This window comes from Cuculus canorus, chromosome Z (genome assembly GCF_017976375.1).
Source record: "Cuculus canorus isolate bCucCan1 chromosome Z, bCucCan1.pri, whole genome shotgun sequence".
NCBI classification, from domain to species: Eukaryota; Metazoa; Chordata; class Aves; order Cuculiformes; family Cuculidae; genus Cuculus; species Cuculus canorus.
Genome location: NC_071441.1, coordinates 38,471,542 through 38,488,170, shown reverse-complemented (window position 1 = coordinate 38,488,170; position 16,629 = coordinate 38,471,542). Strand labels below are relative to the sequence as shown.

At 35.8% G+C, this 16,629-nt stretch overlaps 1 protein-coding gene across 1 annotated transcript in view; it reads right to left on the bottom strand.

Annotated features, from left to right (window-relative positions):
- The window catches only part of FANCC (FA complementation group C), an 89,244-nt gene that overhangs the window by 13,625 nt on the left and 58,990 nt on the right, over positions 1–16,629 (bottom strand). Inside the window, exons 9-13 of the mRNA XM_054054737.1 lie at positions 12,600–12,652; positions 9,856–9,955; positions 6,621–6,696; positions 5,746–5,827; positions 2,837–3,008 (exon numbers count right to left, since the gene is read on the bottom strand). Of these exons, the coding sequence (XP_053910712.1) occupies positions 2,837–3,008; positions 5,746–5,827; positions 6,621–6,696; positions 9,856–9,955; positions 12,600–12,652 (483 nt within the window). The remainder of the gene's footprint in view (positions 1–2,836; positions 3,009–5,745; positions 5,828–6,620; positions 6,697–9,855; positions 9,956–12,599; positions 12,653–16,629) is intronic.

Genomic DNA, 16,629 nt, shown 5'->3' with positions numbered 1-16,629 from the left:
TGACCTTTTTTAATAATAAAAGGAAATGGAGAAAGTCCCTCAGCAGAACATAGTCAGGTTTTCACATTGTGGGAAAAAGAACAGAGGCTCCTCAAGGGCTCATTTCAGTATTTCTGGTACAAATCAATTAAATCCCCATGCAACCTGACCTTGGCTGATAAAATGTTCTGGTAAGAATGCAGTTTTTTCCTTTTTCCTGTGTTGTTTGCAACTTACGGGTTTTTTACCTTTTGAGTTAGCCAATAAAAACTAATTTTTACTGGGTGTAGAAAACAGAAAACATCATGCATCTACACAATGGAAAAAGAACTATAAGCAATTATTGCAAAATATCCTAACAATAATTCTGTTCACTATATTAAAATAAACCAAAAAAAGCTGGTAGAAAAAACCCAAATGAGTAGAAGCAGGAACAACAGAAAAATATACCACTGTAGACCCAAAGGAAAAGGACACCCATTTCTCTACCATGTTCATAAGGACAATTTGTTTCAATCATTTACTTGACCTTACTTTTCTCATCCCTACTGTCAGTATTAATTGATAAGTTTTACTGCAGCTGGTTTGTAGGTTTAATTATCTCGTCATATAAATCTGTCTTGTAAGATGAAGCTATTTTAGGCTAAGAGATAGAGATAGCCTGTCTAAGGGCTGTGAGAATGTATCAATATGCTTAGTTGACTTGTAAGATGAGCTGTTGTAGAAGATAACCTGAAGGGAGTCTCTGGACGTGGTTGGATAATCAAAAAAAAACCAAAATGAGCGTTCCTTTAAGATTTATACGGTTCTTTGTCTAAAACTAGAATATATACCCAGTGCTTTCGTAAGATGGTGTGCCTTTTTTAGAAGGGCATGCAATTCAGTGCTGAATTGTAAAATAAAAATACTACTGCCTTTGCTTCTAAGACTCTGTCCTTTTCAGTATTTTACCAGTGAATGAGTGTTTTTCACACTACCCCATTGACTTTCCACGTAAAATAGTCACAAAAATTTGCTGTTCTTCAATTATGTACATGACTACATGTCAGGCAACAAATGATACCAGACCCTAAAGAGTCTTTATCCCTTTGTGCATCCTGTTCTTGGTGTGCCTCCACCCCATGTGCACGAGACTGGAGGGCTCTGCTCCATAAGCTCAGATACCCTAAAAGAGTCATTCTTAGTGCCAAAGCTCCCACGATCAACCTCCAAGTTTTGTTCTTCCTTTGTTTCAGAGTTTAAAGGTATGAAAGGACTCCAACAAATTAATGAATACCGAGAAGCAGAATATTCAGTCTGTCCTGCACATATGAGAGAAGTCTAGTGTACAGTAAAAGTAGCCTTTTTCTTCTTTAAATCCTTGTAACCCTATGTATTCCATACTTGCTGATATGTAAACTGATACCTAAAGTAAGTAGCAAAGACAAAATCTTAACTAATGAGTGCACGACACCTTTGCACACAAAAGTATGCTGAATGAAAAGGCTTCCCACTTGGCATGTGCCAGAAGTTCCCATCTCATCTTAATCCTTAACTGGTGAAAAGTGCAAGGACTGAGGGAGAAACCACCGTATTTGAAAGAGCTGAGAGCTAACCTGCCAAAGGACAAATTAAAAGAAAAAGCAATTTAACTAAAGGTAGAAGCTATGTATGAGCTGTGGGAATGCTTCTGAAGTAGCCTGACCTATGGGGGAAAAAAAAAAAAAAGTCTTACTTGAAGTAAATAATGAATCATAATGAACTGAAATATTACACTTTTGGAAACAGATGAGTAACTGCGTGGGCTGTCAGTGGAAAAGCTTTTTTTCTCACTGAAGTTTGTCATACATTATGACAGAAATACAAACTGATATAATAGAGAACACACAGGGAGATTATTTGATATATGGGACAATGAGATTTTATTCTGTGGTGCTGGATTTATAAGAATGTTGCGTATATGGATCTGTACCTATAGTCCTTCAGTTTCATTCACACATTTTTATTGCTTGGGTATTGCCTTCTTTCCCAAAACTGCAGTCTAAACCCAACCCTAGTTTACTTCACTGTAGCTCTAAGCAAACTCTGCTCAGACAACATCCCACCTCTGTTCCTAAACTATAAGAAATTACAGAGAAAAAAAACGTTTAAGTGATTGGGATGTGAGCTCGTGTTTGTACTGTCATCTGTGTGGTAAGAGGGGAAGGAAATAAAACATTGCAGAACGCACTGTTCTACACAGTCCATTAGATGTATAATGAAAGCATAATGTTTTTACTAGAGTGGTATACCAGGCTGCATTTTTTAAATCAAAAAGAATCAATTTTCAAATTAAGGAGAAGCAGAGATGCTACAGCCAGATTTTGAATCCGGGCTTTGTAGATCAGGTTGCTTGGGCTAATTCAAGCTTGCATAATAGGTTTAAATTAAAGCCTTTCATGTATTTACATGCATACACAGACAGAAAACACTCTTCATGTGGATATAAAACATACCTATCAGCATCAGTAAAGATACATAAGAGAAATCAGAATAGACGGGCAAAATTAGGATTCAGGGCTGTGTCTGGTAAGTATGTTTACTGCTTTTAACTGCTGTTGTCATTTCTCTTGTGTTTCCTTCTCAGAAGATGCCTAAAACAGGAATGCTGATTTCTGCCACATGGTGATTTAAAAAAATATCATTCCTAGAGTGGTTTTGCTTGTGAATAGAAGTACCCAAGTTACCAAAAAAAAAAAACAAAAACCACAAAGGTGCTAATCTAGATGATATATTATAAAGAGGAAATATGTTTTCTAAATGTCACAAAAAAAATCACAAGAATTAGCTTATTGACTATTAACTGCTTATTGCTGCTTACTGTTGCTACATTACCTACCATTGTTTGAGTCCTTTGTTGATTTTCATTTTGGGGACAGTAGTAAAATGCCAGCAGCCACAGCAAAGCATCTGGTTCTACAGCAGCCTTCAGCAATTGTTCTGCTGCAATATCCAGCCATTCACCAAAGCGAGCAACCAAAAACCAGATTTCAAAAAGTTCAGTAGGAGAACTGGAAAATAACAAAGATACAATTAAGTGTTTCTTGTTATTTAACATATTTAAATGTCTAAGGTTAACTGCAAAGGGTGCTGACAGGAAAATAAAATCATTAAACTTCTCTTCAACAGATAATACCTTACCTGCTAAGCATACAGTCATGTATACTCCTATTACCTGTGACTGCAGTCACAGTCAAATGAGACATACCCAGTACTACTAACATATTAAGTTTGTAGACAGATTATCCCCAACACTAGTTTCTAATAACCTGTGACAAAATACCACATATTAAAATATAAATAATAAAATTTAACCTTAGTGATCATACTCTCCAGCTGAAGGATTTCCAAAACTTTAAACCATATCTTAAGTGTTGTTTTCTAACATACTGTTGCATTATATTGTCTTCTAGTTTCTCTCTTGCCTTCTAGGATTATTTTCTGGGTTTTGGTAATTAAGGAGGCACATGTCTTTTGGCAATATTTGTCTCCTGATTCTTAAAATTCAGGTGTTCTGAATTCAGGACAGCTGGAAGGAGATTAAGAACCAGGAACAATTATTTCTGTTAAGTTCAGCTAAAGTTTGAAGAATTAAGAGTTTTTTCTTGTGTTTTATTCGTGGAGACTCCAAGAGATACTGTGCACAACCTTCTAAAGAACAGGGAGGCACAATTTTATGGATGAAGGTGTGACGTGTGCAGATAGTATTCTATGTCTGGAGTATACTGATGACTGAGGCTGTCTATAGGCATCTCAGAAATTATTGGTTGTGTAAATGATACTATGTGCCATAAAATCTCTGGGTCTCGAAATCCTATCCCTGAGACACCACATCAATATTTTTGGATAAGCATAATCAATGAGATTGACAGAGTGACATACAGTCCTAGAGAGAAGTAAGGTGTAGAAATGACTGCTATAAAAGTTGATATTCCACAGCTTTTGGAGGAGCAGCCTAGCTCAGACAGCAGGGAACTAGAGATGTGTCACAGACTCTGAGACTAAAATTCCTTGGCTAAAGGAACAGGATCAGCCTTTGAAGACACTAGAATCTGGAAATGCAACTTAAAAAACTTTGGAAAAAAAACCCAAACAGAAGTGATGATGACCTAGCACAAAACCCCTCCCCTCAACAAAACAATCTCCTTCTCTGACCATAATTCAGTGCTGTGACAATGTAAGTGGACAGGACAGCTCTGAAATCCAATGATGTACAATCATAGATTAAATTCAATTAGAAGTTAATTACTGAGAACAGATAACTATACTTAGGGTAATACTGACCGTATTTACAAATGGAGGTATTCACAGCTCAAAGGGTAAATACAAGTCCTTAAACCTTAAGCATTAAACTAATTTCAACCCGTACTTAGCAGAACAGAGTTCAACTTGCCTAGAAAGCCTAGGAACCACTGCACTTCGATTTATTTATTCACAGAATGACAGAATAACTAGGTTGGAAAAGACCTCTAGGATCGAGTCCAACCATTCCTATCAACCACTAAACCACGTCCCTGAGCACCTCGTCTACCCATCTTTTAAATACCTCCAGGGATGGGGACTCAACCCCCTCCCTGGGCAAAAAAATACTTGGTCTAAGTTATGTGTTTCTTTAAGACGCCACGGTCATACTCCATAAGCAGATTTAAGAAGCTACTGGTCATCCTCCAAGGGCAGAAAAGTTTGACAGACTTCAGGGATGAACATGAGAGATGTAGCACTGAACTGCACCTCATACAGAAAGTGAGTAGCCACCAGCAGACAGCCCGGCCTCAGAGGGCTTTTAAAAAAACCAAATAACTTTTTTCTGCCATTCAGCAACAAAAATAAAAGCCTCCATGAATTAACTGAAATTGGGCGTGGATGCCAGTATCTGCCTTCCTGGACATAGGCAGAGAGTTGGGTATCTTGTTTTGCAAGTCCATCTGGCCTAGGCATTGCCTGCTTATATTGAAATATTTCAGGTTTTAAATCAACATGAAATTTGTTAATTGAATTTAAAAGCTGTTTAATAGTCTTTAGAATGGTCACTTGTGGAGCAGACTCGTATCCAAGCCGAAGGTGAGTCAGGTCACATCACTTGCCTGATAAAAAAGAATTACAGGGCAGCAACAGATAGAAATGTTCCTTTTTGCATTCTTGTTGTATAGTCCTAGAGCATTTACTACCAAAGCAGAACGCATGTAGACAAACACTATCATTCATCATAGCAACTATTTGGACAAAAGATGCTATGCGCAACAGATCAGAAACACGGAATATCAGCTCAGAGAGTAACATAACAAACTGATACTGTAGTCTAGTGGTCATATCCTTACCAAAACAAAATCAAGATATTTCAAGTTTCCATGTTTGTGCAAGCCTGCAGAAAGCCAATTCAATCTGATTCATAAAACAGTACCACTGACAACAGGCCCTTTCCAATACTAGCTGCTTTTCTGGTTGGAAGAGCTCTCTGGTTATTCAATCCAGAATCAGCTTTGAAAGTTTTGGGGGAGAAATAGGAGAGTAGGCAAGTAAGCATTTATGTTACGCAGCTAGTAATTTGCTGACATGAAAAGAACAACAAGATTTTTGATTACTCAGAGGCTTACTGGCCAGGTCTATAATGCTACTAAGTTCAGGTACAGTAAGTATTATAATAATAAAAAATGATGAAATGTAGCCACTAATGACTTCACATGACATGACTTTTCACAAAGTAACATATGCAAAGGGCAAAAAGTTAGAAAATATAATAATGCTTACCTAATGTTTGTATCTTCTGCTAATACTTTGAGCATATCCGAAATGTGTTTTAAGTGTTGAGACCAGTGTGCAGTCGGCACTTCTGAGGAGAGAGAATGAAAACGAGGCTCTTAAAAGTCTAGTCTGCCCAGTCTGAAGAGAATGCATCAAGCTAGCATTAAAATTTGTGCAACTTGACTCAATTATCACAAAGCAACTAAAATTTCATTTTAAAAATTCCTGATTTTCAATATTATCTGCTACCATGTTTCTTAGAAAAATTAATTGACAAAGCCATGTGAGGGAGCACAGCTAGGAATATTCAAATCAGGCTGACATACCATGTGTAAATTCTACCTAATATTAACATATAATCATTGAAGTAACATTCTCAGAGGGTCTTGTACTGAGTTGAAATCATTGCTCATTAAAAACTCTACTATGTTGAGCAGTGGTTTCTTGATCTACAAAAATGGGAAACCTGAAAAAAAAATTATGTTTCCAACCTAAAAGGTCAGCAGAATTCAAGCTTCAGAGACAAAAGGCTGTTTCTTGTAATATACACATGGAATTTTTCATAATTACTAATATTATAAGGTAAGAGTATTTAGTATTTTTACAATCTCAGTAATTTGTCTTCATTCCTGCAAAATTATGCACTCTGTTATTCACTTCTGGTTTAGTCTTCTTTTAAAGTTACATCTGTGTTATTGTTACAGAAAAAGTAGATGTTTCTGCAAAAAAATACATTGAAAAACATTATTAAAATTACTAAGTCAACACATCTTATTTAGGAAATGGCAACATTTTTTTTCCATCCTTTTCAAAGTGACTTTAAGACATATGCAAATCATGCAAATTGACTAATGCTGCAAATATTTAATGCAGAAACTTACCAAACGGACATCTGAGTAAAGCTGTTACAAGAGGCTGGTGATGGTAAGCAAAGTAGGCCTTCAGTGGACATTTATGCTAAGATACAAAATCATTATTTTAAGAACTTTCTGGTCAGTTTACAAAACAAACCCACAGTGAACAATCTCATATAAGGTAGTAATAAACAATTACAGGCTGAAGCAAGAGAACAGAAAAGTAACTCTAAGCTTAATTTTAGGAATTTTCTTAAAGAAAGATGGAGGATATTCAGGAAAAGCTTACTTACAAAAAGTAATTACTTACATATTTTTAAAAGACATGCATTAAAAAATATTCAGACCATGAAGAAAATTACATCTTAATTTTCTTAGACTTTTTCCCTGTAATCACAAAATCTTCACTCTTAATAATCAGAGGTTAAAAGACACCCTAATTAATTTAATTTCATTTTCCAACTGTAAATATGTCCTAATAAACTAGGAACTAGCAACATCTACAGAATGTGAGGGTATGACATGGATTATTGTCTTAAGTTCAGAAATGGAAAACTAAAATTCTTAGGATCTGATTCAGTACAAATGAAGGTAGTCATAGATAACAGACTTGTCCTCTGCTTATCTCATCAGTGTATGTGTAATTTGTATACTTTGAATGTTGCCTACTTGTCAAATGGAACTAGGTTAATTAAAAATTAATAATCCTAATACTAAAGTATGCATGTAGCCAATTAGCTTGCACCAAAAATTTCCATGAAAAAGCAGCCCTTGACACAGTTAGTAGTAACCCAGACAACCCACAGCATGAGTTACATATGAAAACAGTACTGTAAAGTAAGTGAAAACCAGTTTTGAGCATACTGTTTAAGCAAAGCAAAAAAACATTTACTTCCTATCATACAAGCACAATATTTTATGCAGTTCTTTCCTTACATAAACCATTACAAAGTGCAAAACAAGCTACGAAGAGGCAGAATGAGTTTGGATGTGTCCTGATGTATAGCAGAAAAAAAAAGTTGAACACTGGCTTAAAATATGTCCAGCTATTTAAAATGAAATTCCCAGGTGAAAACCAATGACAGTTCTGAAATGATGAAGGAAAAATAATAATAGAGGAAATTATAATTTCCAACACATATACCCATGAACATTAAGTTCATGAATTTACAAGTAATATGATGCAAATATCCTTAGGTCAGTTTTCACTACCATCACAAACTTGGAGGAAATCTGCTTTTCCCCAATGTATCAAGGATTATGCCAAAGTGATCCCTGTATACCCATTCTTAAACTTCTTATTTGTTGACTACACAAATGGTCTTTCTTGCTAAGTAGCTTCAAATCTCATGTTCCGTTCTTACCTTTTCCAGTCTCCCAAAAACCAGAGGAAACAAGACTATTCCCACACCCTATAGCACTGTTTCTTCACACTATTCATCTTTTTCATGCCAAACCTTATTGTCTCTACATGGTCTACAAAGTTATTAGAAAAGACAGCTATTTCTGATGACTGTCACACTGCAACAGAGTGTATGCAATAGAGCTCTCCTCTTCCTCCTTTGCAAACCTGTGTAGCCACCAGACATGGCTTGGTTCTTTTGAAAATTTTGTGGACACACTTGTTTGCTTAGCCTTTTTTCAATTAACTGTACTACAAACTCCCAGGGTCTCCGATGACCCAGCCAGAATCCTCTTTGTCCTCTGTCATTAATGGCTTTACCATTACTTTCTGAAATGTTAATGAAGCATAATATGTGCTGTCAAGGTCATCCAGATACCACAAAAATTGGTGCCTTATAAATATATGTAATATTGGTATGTCAAAATAAAATATGATCTGATTTAAACAAAGTTTAGGAAGCAGACTGTGCCTGCATTTTTGCATGCCAACTCTTAGTTAACGTTAAGGTTGACTAATAGACTGTGAAACTAGTGATTTTAAATTCTCATATTGAAGATAATACCTTAATTAGACTCCCATGAATCAAACTGTATACAAGTTAAGTAGAGGAAACTTAACATTTAAAAACACTTCAAAGAAGTGGGCAATAGTTCATATCACAATGGTAGGAGCTGAAAGACTTTCACCCTGAAGCAAACTCAAACCTGCACAACAGGATTAGGTCTTGGGTGTCTAATGGGTGTGGAATCTTTACTTGTGCTCTCCACCCCACCTGGGGCTACACAGTGTGCTGCTGCCATGCAGTCAGGGTGGCATAAAATTAACATGCACAGCACCTACGAATTAAGCAAGACAACTGCAGTTTCATCCTTAATTCAAATTGCCTGAAGCTAGAAGACAGATTCAATCACACTGCTAATTAGAGGCCAGTTAAGTCATAAGTTCCAAGAAGTCCCAAAATTTTCTTAACTACCTGAAAAACATGCAAAAATCAATGCAAATGGAAATTTTCTTAAGACTAAAGTGAAAGCCATTATATGACAGGATACTTTCCAAATGTACATCATATGAATTTCAGCTAAACAACAAAACAAAATGGTCAGGATGTGAAATGACAGTGTGAATTTGGAACCTGAAAAGAAGTTTGCAATCTATAAAGAAGAAAAGACCTTTTCACATATCCATTTTGAAATTAAAAAAATGAGACAAGGATCCTGCTCTTGTTTAAATTTATACATACAATAGTAATTCTACTTAATTCAGTTCAATAAGACCTGTATAAAAGTCTGTGCCAAAGAAGAAAAGAAACTAAGCTGGGAAATTTGAAGATTTACACTAAGGAAAAATTTCTGAGAGGCCACTGTTGAAGACGAGAAACTGAAACCAGTATGTATTCTGTCTTTTACCTTTTGATCAGACAAACCTGACTGTTTGGTGTTCTACTTAAAATTACATGAGGGGATGGGTTGTTATCGGTTTCATTTATTATCACAAAACTTGCTACTGTGTAAGAAAAAAGCATCTATCAAAGATGGATGGATGATCATGTTCACGTTCTCTGTACAGGCAGAAACTTCAGCACCGGGGAACTCTTTCTGTGAAAATCATCATAGTTGAAGTTACAGGATTACTCCATGGTAAAGTCAGGTAAATTGCTCTTAACATATTGTTTTCACAATGTAATTTTATTCACAGGTGAAAATGCTGGAACTGGATTTTGGCATGTATATGCAGTTGTAGAGAGGTGGTATTATTCAGCCCATTATAATCAGTCACCATTTTTAACATTAGAATTGTTCTTTTCTTGTGAAGTTTCTCAAGTCCTCAAGAAATACGAAGAAGTAGAACTTGACTAACCTGCTTGTTTTCATTCTGATGAGCCTGAAGGAAGAGCTGTGTAAACACCTGTATTATGGTCATAACTTCTGGAGTTCCATCAGTTTCCAGCAGTGCATTCCTAAGCATTGAGAAGTTAAGATTATGACAGATCAGATAATGAGTAGCTCCTACAAAGAAACTAGATTCAGTAAGTATATACAATAAACACGCAGACACATGTAATTTGTGCTACTAGCAGGGGAAAAAAAGTGTAAAATTAATTTATTACGCACATTTGACATCTGAACAGTCTTATTGGGTTCAAAGAAACTATTCCCATGCCTACAGTTAAGCACACCTTCCTGCTCGATGGGACTGCATCCCACAGGCCACCTCAAATTATACAGAAATTACAATTTAGTATAATCTCCTGGGATATGGTACCTGGAGCAAAACAAGAAAAAAAAAATCCCGACTTAAACTGTTAAATATAACACTGAAGCCAGAGAAACAAACAAGCAAAAGTCGTTGATCAAATTTAAAAAACTACACAAGGAGGCTGAACTTAAAAAATACAGCTGCTGTTCAGATGCTGTGACTCGTTAGTCATCATTAAGCAATGAATCAGAAGCACAAACAGAAATGAGAGTATACCAAAAGCATAGTTTATATCAGTAAATGCTACATATTTAACTAGGGATGAATGTATTCCAGTGAGCTTTCAATGGTGAAATAATAAAATCCACTCTGGAGATTCAGGAAGGTGAACCTTTAACTGGCCTTCCATAGGTTATAAATGTAACCTTGAGCAAATAGAGCAGAAGAACAACACATGGGCAGTGAAATGTAATTTTCATTCTCTTATTTGAAAGACAGGTAATAAGGGGGGCAAAAGGGCCCAAAGTAAGATGCCACTGACATGTAAGTTTTTTATTAAAGAACCGCTTCATTTTTTCTGCAATGATCTAAAAGATAAGAACAGCTAACACATTACTGTAACAGAGAAATTTCACAAAAACTACAGGCAACTATAATCACTAATATAAACACAAGAAATAGTACACAGAAACTCAACAGACTCTAGGTGTATGGATTTCTGTATAGCCAGACATAGCAATAAAATAAGCTTCTACCTGGGAAATAAAAACACAAGTTAATATCCCTGATAAGACAATTTAGCACAATCAACTTCAATAAAGAGCATGCAAATAGCAGTAAAAATTATTCCTGGAAGAGACACAATGCTTAGATCTGCACTTCTAACAGAATATTACCCCCCCAAGATAAAAACATTTTTCTGCCAGGTGTAGAAACATAACACAGTTTCCAAGCAATGACATACAAGCTCTTTATTAGCAGGTCTCTAAAAATGGAACGGTGTCTTAATGTCTGCACACCACTTCGTAGCAGTTGGGAGGTTTGTCAGAAAACAAAAATGAAAATAAAGTTGCAGAAACCAACTGGTCTGCAAAAGCCAGCTAAGGTATATAGCTTCACTTATACCACGTAGACCTGAAATACAGTATTTTTAAAATATATTAAGGGTTTAACACCAACAAAATAGACAAACAAACACACTAAGTAGAAATGATGGAAAGCAAACAAGGAGCAGAAAGGTACGCTGAGCAACAGGAAAAAGTGATGAAATTCTAAGACTGCCTGGAACATTAATACAAGTGCATAGTTTTATTAGAAAATAGTCTGCTGGACAAAGTTTTGCATTATCTGAGAAACAGCACCTCATCCATTTCTACTTTCTACCAAATGGAAAGGGTGCAAAAGAGTTAGGTAGTCTTATGTTATTTTTAGAAAATATTTTTTATACCATGACTTGCCTGATAAGCCAAGAAATTGAACAAATTTTGTTTCCCTATACCATCACAATATACAGGATCCACCCTAAGACATGAGTATAGGTCTGTTGAAGTTACATCAATTCTCAGGTGCGTTTTGCTTTGGGAAAGTGGCAGGTCTCAACTATCCCGAAAATGCTAGCTTTGCTCAGATGCCGGACTGCAGCAAGAGAAAGGACTGCAACAGCAATAGCTGCCGAGTGGTTCCATTCTCACGATACAGCAGTCTGCATTTTCTACAGCAAAGACTCCTCTGTTAGTTACAAACCTTAACACACAGAGACACACAAATGCCCTCAAACACATGCACATGGAAGCACTTTTTTCTTAGAAGGTAAATTTCACTTACTGAACAAAGAATGTCAGTCACTAAATACAGCATTGTTGCATTGAAACTGTTATACTGAAACTGGTAATACTGATAACCTCTGGCAGTGCATCTACTTAAAAAGAATGATAAAATAAGAAATCAAGTGAAGTGAAGAAAGAAAGACGCAGAAAATAGAGTATGAAAGACTGGAAGCCCCCTTGTGGCAAGCAGCATACATTGCTTCAGAGTAATAACGTTCAAAACCATTACAGCATTTATGATTTTCACCTCAAAATCATTTTTCAACTACAAATTTCTACTGAAGAGAAGTGCAAAATAAATTAAAAATTTTAAAGGCTAAAATACAACGTAGTCAACTTTTGCAAGGAAGTGTATAATGTAACTTTTACGTGAAGTTCACAAGATTTGTTACCTTTTTTACTATTTGCAAATTACTTGCATATTACACTGAAGGGGACACTAAGACATACAGCTAAAGAAAAAGAAATCCTGAAATTACAGTATATTCCAGATTATTATATTCCTTCTTCTCATGAAGAAAAACTCAACGTATAAGCTGAAACACCTGAAACACTTCCCACTATAATTTCAACACTTACTTGAAAATTTCATTAACAGCTCTGAAAATAGCAGGATGGCTTGCTGCTTGTGGCTGTTGATAAAGAAATGAAAGAAAAATAGTTGTTAATAAGAAATAACTCAACTGCCACTGTATAATTTACAGGTTAACTCATGGATGCTATTACACTACAATTACTTAACTGTCAGTCTCAGATCAACTCTTACTACACCTCAGATTTTCTCTGGATTAGGTTCTTCAAAATAACTACATCAAAGTCATAGAAGGAGATCCATAGTGATACCAGCAGGCTAAACAGCTCATAAATGCAAACATCTGAAATCCCAAACTGTTACGACAATGATCACTAAAAATCTAAAGATGGCAGATAGAAAGAACAGGTTGTTGCACGCAATGGCTAAAGACAAGCAATGGGGAGCAGATTTACAAGCAGCTATTCTCTCCTCTGCAGAGACAATCCATTTTGGATGTGCTTTGAGATTTTTGCTACATCGTCAAAATTAAATTCCAGAAATAAAATTTATTTTATTGCCTTTGACTTTAATACTACCACACACAACTTTGCAAAAGCTTTAAGTGCCTGATGCACTACTCCAAGGAAAACTTTTATGCATTTGTTGCAAGCTAAAAAAGTGCCAAACAGAATAGAGAATTTTCTTTTCAATTGCCATAAGAAGCATGAGGACAATTCTACACAATCCCTGTACAAGAAGGTCAGACAAAAAGGAGACCTTTAATACAAACTGTCTAGAAAAACTCCTTGTTTCTCACAGCTGTCTTTGCCATACTGGAAATATTAGGTAGCACCTCATTTTCATGTTTAACCACACTTTTTCTTTGTCACATGGCTGTAGCTAAATTGTCCTATTGAACGCGTGCCATCTAGTGTTCAAGAGTATTTACAGCCAGTTGTTTGGACGTGTGAAGAATAGCATGCAGCTTGTTGCAATGAGGGTCTCCAAACTTCAGCTGCTAGAGGGGGAAAAAGCCTGGCTGGCTGGGTCAAAAAGAGACATATTCTTTTTTTTTTTTTTTTTAAAGAGGAAAACTTGGACTAAGTGTTCTCTAGAGGTGCCTTCCAACCCAAACCATTCTGCATTTCTGTGAAAACAGCTGAAAGTGAGTAGTAGTTTTTTCAGTCCTCTGGGCTAAATTGTTGAAATCAGCCATTCCTCCACCGTCTTTTGGGATACCCTACCAACCTTTGCACCCATACTTCCATGATAATGCACCAACCCACTGCTTCTTAGGACAGTGTAAGTGTAAACCAGAAAGAGTCATTGTCACACATATCAAGACCAAATCACAGTTCTTTTGAACAAGACCAAAATAACTGTGCTGTATGTAACAATGAAAAACTTTCCACCCCTTCCTGACAGCCAGCAGCTATCTTCAATGCTCACTACAAGAAACCACAGTTAATAGTTTAGATTATTCAATCTACGCTACTGAAATCAATACGAATTTAAACACTGGTATTCGAAAGGGAAAACAAAAACCTCCCAAACCCCACCACTGTTACCTAATTCCACAAGATTTTTTGATCAATGGACAGCACGGAAATAATTTGCAAGCACTCAAAGAAAGAATGCTATCACAGTGCAAAAATCTCCAACGCAATTTGAAGATGTGCCTGTTGTGTAGCAGCACTAGAGTTAAAAGTACAATTCTGCTGCAGCCAGTAGCTATTCTGGATTTTAGGCGGGATTAGAAATTTCTGGAGGATTTCTCATTTGGTTTTCATGTTGTTGACACTACCCCCTTGTTTTTGGAAAACAAAAAGGCTTTTTACATTTTAATTATTTTGTCTGTAACTATGCAATATTCACAGAAAGCTCAGAAATCCAAACATGCTGTCTACTAAAAACTTGTCCCATCACCTTTAAAACATGCAGAATACATGCAGCACAATACTTGCTAAACCAAAAAGATCCAAACAGAAGGCACTGGAGCTGCATGCGTGTTATCGTGATTACATATTTTAAGAGTGTGTGCCTCTTCGGAAAAAAACCCTCCACAAAACCTCTGGGATTTTTTTTAAGGAATAAAATAGGAAAAATGTACTGCAACATAAAGTATTACATACACAAGTTCTACAGAACTACACTACTTTGTATTATCAGAAAGAAGAATCCTAAAGAACTTATTTATAATACAAATCCAGACCTGAACAAAATAGTCAGAAAAATGCACTTGTATTTACAGAATGCAACCAAATGGCATACAAAAGAACAGATTAATAATCATATACTGCATTTTATTTATATCATAGAACGCTCTGTAAGAACTGCAAGAGCAAACACAGGGAAACAAATAGTGCCTATGCTCAGAGAACAACAGATTTCAGGTGGAAACACTGTAAAACACTAGTCACTACTCTTGACTTTCAGGCTCAGGTGCAATTAATTGGACACAACACTTCTGCAGTTCATAGTACAGTTAGGGTTGGAAGGGACCTTAAAGATCACCTAGTTCCAACCCTCCTGCCATGGGCAGGGAGTTAAACACATCTAGGTTTAATAAATTACTACACTGCTTTAATTCAAATGTTGTCTACATTTCCAAATTGTATACTTACCTGTATTCCTGAATTTTATATTTACCAATTAAAAATTAGAAATGTCACCATTTTTTTTTATACCGGGTGCCAAATGTATTTCTATTCTGAAGCACACACTTATTTTGAAAACACAAACGTCTTTTTAAAGAAGTTCAAAAAGCTCCTGAATTCATCAGTATCCTGGAGGTCTTTTCCAACCTAGTGATTCCATGAATTAATTAGCGTGTACTATTTTAAAAAAAACTATCATAACAACACAGGTTTCGAAGACAGGCAATACTGAAGGAATTAATTGTAACTTAGCTGGAATGAATTACAAGAAAAAAAGTTTCTCATTTTCTCTCTCTATCCTTCTTCCTTTCTCCCTCATTAATGCCTGTTTCAGTGGCACAGCTCCCAGTGAAAGATGAGTGTGGATCCAGCTGACCCAAAACTTGGGGATAAGGCACAGCAAGAGAACAATGCAAGGGCATGGGAAGCCGAGGAGTCTCCAGGTGGTATTTTGTTAGGCAATACTCGGGTTGCTGTATCACCCACTAAAACTGTATTTGGTCTATAATGCTGAAGTGAAAGTAATAGCAAAGGAGACTCCACAGCTACAGCTCTAACTGCAGAACACAACACACTTTTGACTGTGGTAAAGCAAATACATGTTCTTTTAAAATCTGTTTACATACGTATCTATCTTATTTATCTGATAAGGCATAAAATCTAATATGTGCATTTATTTAAATTTCAGTTAACACACACAGTTAAACTTTAAAATTACTTTACAAAGGAAAACATCTGGTCACCCATCAAATTCTGAAGAAGCTAAAAGACTATTTGTGATGGTCACTTATTTTGGTTTTATTACTTCTGAATAAGTAGAGGATTTCCAGTTTTGCCCCAAAACCACAAACCCAATATCATATCACACAAAACACAAGGTAGTGGACCAGCACACTACAATTACTCTTGGAATTAAAATATAAGAGTATTGCATATCAAGTTTCTTTCATAATTTAAATATGGTGGTTTACAGATATCTGGATACACAGATCCCTGTAATGGTTAAGTACTGTTTGGTTGCTGTTACAAGTTATTTATATATTATGAAATTATGGAAGAGCTTATTGAAATTTCCTTATCAGATACTATAATCAAATCACTAACATATTTCTACCTATTTGTGTTCTAGAGGTTTTCTTCCAAATAGAAAATATACATACATCAAGCTTTTTCTCATGACTCCTCTTTTTATTACAATATCCACAAGGCAAACAGAGGTAACATCCTACAAACACCATAATCCAACTGCTAAAAAATGTATACCCATTTTCCTAAATAAATATTCAAATATCTTTCAGGTCAGCTAAATCAATCTCACTACTGCATTCAAAGTCCTAACTGATTTAATGTCACATAAGTATCTTTATAGTACCATGTTCAAGTTGTACAAAATATCATTAAGTATTTTAAAACACAAATTCTGGATCAAGTCTTTTCC